The sequence below is a fragment of the Phaethon aethereus genome (assembly GCF_964289735.1).
Source record: "Phaethon aethereus genome assembly, chromosome: 1".
NCBI lineage: Eukaryota > Metazoa > Chordata > Aves > Phaethontiformes > Phaethontidae > Phaethon > Phaethon aethereus.
Genome location: NC_138575.1, coordinates 56,722,594 through 56,727,283, shown reverse-complemented (window position 1 = coordinate 56,727,283; position 4,690 = coordinate 56,722,594). Strand labels below are relative to the sequence as shown.

Sequence of the window (4,690 nt, the reverse complement as noted above, 5' to 3'; positions counted from 1 at the left end):
ACAATCCTAGCAAACAAGGCTCTTCTGCAGCCCCCAGCCATACAACCCAAGATGTTCATTTTTGGCCAAATGAGAACAGTTCACAGCCAGGTCAGAGCAATCCACTTAGAAAGCTCTTCCCTCAGTGAGCTATAACCATGGCCATAAAACAGAAGCATTCCTGTGCTCGGTTATAAACGTGGAAGAAATTAGCTCACTTCTTCCCCCCTCCCCGGCTGCTGAAGGGAAGGTGGGAAGCAGCCAAGGCACCTTGCTGACAACACTCCCAAGGAAGAAAAGGAGCCGGGTGACAGGCAGGGTGCCTGGGGCAGCAGACCTGGTCCCACCCCTCCCACAGCAGGCAGAGAGGGAGAGCAGCCATGCAGGTGACCCCACCGAGGCAGGGCCTTCACCTGAGAGCCAGGGCACGGTCCAAAACCAAAGGTGCCTGGAACCACCCGAGATGCCCACAGGGGCTGGCAGGGCAGGCATAGAAGCTACAGGAGACTTGCGCTCTGCTGGAACAGTGGCACCCCAAAGAGCACTGAGAGTGAGCAATGGGGTGGTGCCTCGAGACGAGGCCAAATCCATGCCAGGCAGCAGCACCCAGAGTGGGCCTGTGGCCTTAGGAACGTCCCATGTAGCACTGGGAAAGGAGGATGGAAGTGGTTTTCCACCCACCGACATGCCACAGCACTCAGCTGGCGCTGCCACCATCCCAGTCCCTCTCCAGAGGGCTTTGCAAGCACAGCACCTGCAGCGACAGCACCACCACCCCTCCGCCCCACCAGCTCCTCCATGGCCAGTCCCACCTCCCTGCCCTACGAAAACACAGGACCGCAGAGCTGTTCAGGGGAAGGGACCATAAAAGGTCTCCTCTAGTCCAACCTGGGGCTCACACCAGGTTGCTCTAGCCTTGACCCAGCTGGTTCTTGAAAACTTCCAAGTGTGGAGACCACACAGCCTCTCCAGGCAACCTACCTCCCATCCGGCCTACCCTCACAGGGAAAAGGGTCTCTCATAGCCAGGCTGGACATCTGCTGTGTCTCATTCTTCCACTGTGCACCACTGTGGTGAGCCTGGCTCCTAAATAACCTTCTTGTAGATATAGGCAGGCTGCTGTTAGGTCCCTCCAAAGCTGAATGTCTCCCCTCCAGGCTGAATGAGCCCAGCTCCCTCAGCATCTCCTCACAGGGCAGGTGCTCCAGCCCCCAAGCTTCCTGGGGTCACCCCCACCTCCCAATCTCACTTCCAATTTATTGTGGTTTTGTTGCATCAGGAAGCCCAAAACTGGGTGCAATATTCTAACTGGGGTCTAAGAAGTGGCGAATACAGGGAGGTAATCACCCCTCTTGTCTGCTGGCGGTGCTCCTGTTAATGCAGCGCAGGATGCTGCTGGCCTTTGCTGCCAGGCACCCTGCAGGAGGATTCAGCTTTGCCATCTGCCAAGGCCCCTGGTCCTTGCACGGGTTACAGCACCTGGACATGGCTGCTTCGGGAGCTGGAGATACCAATAACCCTGAGCAAGAAGCCGGGGGTGTGCACCTGTGTGTGTGTGAGCAGGGGATACACAGGGCTCTCTCAGGGTGGGTCAAACCCCAGCCCCACTTGTGACACTGCCTGGGGTAACGCAGGGCACCCCAGCCCTCACCCAGGGCACCACAGCCTGACTCAGGCATCTGAGGGCTCCAATTCACCACCCAGCGACAATGACGGATACAATTACCTGCCTAGCTTTTTGCCCTGACCCTGCACGAGATCACAGCTACAGCAACAAGCAACACCATACCCACATCAGCCGCCACGGTGCACGCAAACCCTGCGATTGTGAACAATCCCAGCTCATGCTTTCGTGCTGGGCTGAACGCCGCAGCAGCTGCAGGGCTACCGAGCTGCCCCTGGCCTCCCCGAGACCGAGAGGAGCAGGCAGCAGGGAGAAGATGGCCACTTCTCTGGCACTTATTCAACTACCTCAGTTCATAAGCCAGTGCCCCCCCCCCAGGAGGCCAGGCACCTTGCCATCAGCAGAGCGACAGAACCCTGCATAGAATAATTCAGAGTGTCTAAGTTAGGCTCCTGTGACGAATCACACCCTGCATCTCTCTCCCCACACTGACCGCACACTGGCTCCTCAGACAAGATTCCTGAAGCCAAAAGACCAAATTCAGAGTAATCTCTCTCCACGTTCGTCTTTTTTCCCCCCGTACTGGTCTGAAAAGTTAGCGTGAGCTCAGCAGCCTGCCCGCCTGGCTGTGGATGCATGACAGCACGCCGATAGTGCTTCTCTTTTCTGTCATGAAATGGTTTGGATCTGGTTCACACATCAAATTTTACAGCATCTGAAGACACTGAATTTCTCCTTTCACATAGCTGTTTTCAGTCACTTATTTCAAGGACATCACACCTGCCTGCAGCCCTGAAATGAGCCATAACCCTATTTAAGCCAACTCTGTTCCTCTCATTTGTACTTATCCTCACCAGTTAAGAGTTCATGGACGCTGTGCTCTGCTTGAATTACTCATGTTTCTTTCAAAGACTCAGTACAAATTATAAGGTACTAAAAATACTTCTGAAAATCTCACCCCTACATTTTTAGGAAGTATCTTATGTTTAGAAAATTCTTTACTTGACTACGCTACAAGATGAATTAAGTTTATTGTTCACAGCTAGGACCATTCATTTATGTCCTGCTTTTGGTCACTGTAAGAAATTCACTCCTTTGGTTTCAGTTGATTGCCATGTCTTGGCACTAAACTAACTAGGTTTCCAACACTGCAAGGAAATGAAAATATCGCCATGCATTCATTGACTTTTAAAAATTAAGTATAAAAACATGTTTATTAAAATCTTTAAAAGTCTTATGTAAAAAATTCTTGCCTTTTTTGAGGCAAAACCAAAATGTTGTTTTACGTTCTGTAGATGGCAGCAGCATACTATCAGATGAGCATAAGAAAGGGCACTGGATCCCATCTGTTCACACCCTTCCAGGACAGACCTGACTCTCCAGACCAGGACTACCTTCGTAGTAATACCATGCCTTTAGTATAACTTAACTCATCCGCACTCCCAAAAATCTGTTCAAATAAAGCAATGCAAAAGCCAGTGAAGCTGCATGTATCGTACACGGCTGCAATGGTTTCCCTCTAGTGCAAACGTTGGCCTCTGAAGTGGCACGCATCGCATTCGTGCTGCAAGGAGCGAAATGTGCTCTTGCTCTGCCGCGGCTCCAGGGGTGTCTAGTCAGCACAGGTGTTGTGCCCACCAACACCCAAGCTGCACTACTGTGGGACTGAATTCAGCCATACCACTTCATGAGGGCAGGTTTGTAGCACAAATGAGCTTAGGCACTTTGAGATAGAGGAAAACACAGGGCTGACCTGGGAGGATAGGCAACTCACCTTCTTTTCAAGCTTATAAATTATAAATGGAGGAAAGAGCAGGACTTGTAGCAGGGTGGAACCTCTGTTCTTCAGATTGGCTTTACCCCAGGCATCTCTGGGGAAGGCCACACATGCTGTGCACATACGAGGACACAGCTGTCGCAGCCAGTGGGTTCCAGCCCTGCTCCCCCTGCCCTCCGTTTCCTCTCCAGCAGCCAGTCCAGCCCCACCAGCGTGGCATGCGTGGCACCAGCACAGCCATGTAACAGGCACCTCCCTTTGTCTCCCTCACACGCAGCATCATCTCCCAGCCCAGGACAGAGAGGGGCTGGGGATGACACTCACCTCCACCCCTCCCCTTCCACCCGGGGATGAGACCACCTCCTCCCTCAGGCACACCCCCGAGGAACCCCCCGGCCCTGCTCCATCCCCCATCGCAGCGCCAGCGGGCAGGCTCCGGCAGCACAGTTCTCGCAGCGTGGGCACTGCCCGGCGGCTCCGGCACAGGGGCTCGGAGAAGACCAGGGGGGTTCCCCCCATCTCATCAAAGTGCAAGGGGTTGTTCCGGGTCCCTGCCACCACCAGCTCCAGCAGCCGGACCACGCAATCTGAAAACCAGTTCTTCAGGCGGAAATAGCCCTCCTGGAAAGAGATTCGGAGGCTGACGGGCCCCGTCGGCATCCGCACACTCAGGCTGAACAAGCAGTTCCCCTGTGAGCTGTCCCGCACCAGGTAAGTGCCGACGGGCTCCCGCTGGAGCTTGGCATGAGCCTCCCCCACAGACAAGGGGCCCCAGTAGAAGTCACTGGCCTGGAGGATATTGAGGGATCGCTCCAGGACCTCCCACTCACAGCTGCGAAACATCCGGAAACGATCGGGCAAGCTGGGGGGTGCAGGGCTGGGGAGAACCCTCCGATGCTGCCTTTGCGGACGAGAAACAGTGGCATGTGCGTTGTGCAGATCATCTGGCCTCCCTCTGATCATCTCTCAAAGAGCCCATGGATCCTGGAAAGATGCTGCCTTTACCATGCTTCCTCCTTTGCATCCAGCCTGCAGGACAGAAGGAGAGTGAGGCAAACCCAATACCTTCTTCTAACTGGCCAAGTGAAGACAGTACCAAAGAGGTTACCGAGGAGTTACTGTATGTCCCTCACCCATAGCTGTAGCGACAACCAAGGAAATACATGCAGGAAGGGCTCCAGCTGGGTCCCCACCAGTGCAAAGTAGCACCTTACAGAGCTCTGCATCCAGTGGGTTTCTGTGATTCACAGCTAGGGGCTCCCCAGCACACCCTTCATCAGGCTGGTTTGAACCTAGCAGATCTCGGTATT

General features: G+C 54.1%; 1 protein-coding gene across 1 annotated transcript; it reads right to left on the bottom strand.

Moving 5' to 3' along the window:
• Nucleotides 1-3,659: 3,659 nt before the first annotated feature.
• On the bottom strand, nucleotides 3,660-4,343 carry LOC309403823 (suppressor of cytokine signaling 1-like; the record flags this gene model as incomplete). The annotated part of the gene is made up of 1 exon (XM_081998105.1): nucleotides 3,660-4,343. The coding sequence occupies one exon, from the start codon at nucleotides 4,341-4,343 to the stop codon at nucleotides 3,660-3,662; it is 684 nt and encodes a 227-aa protein (XP_081854231.1).
• Between the last annotated feature and the right edge of the window lie 347 nt (nucleotides 4,344-4,690).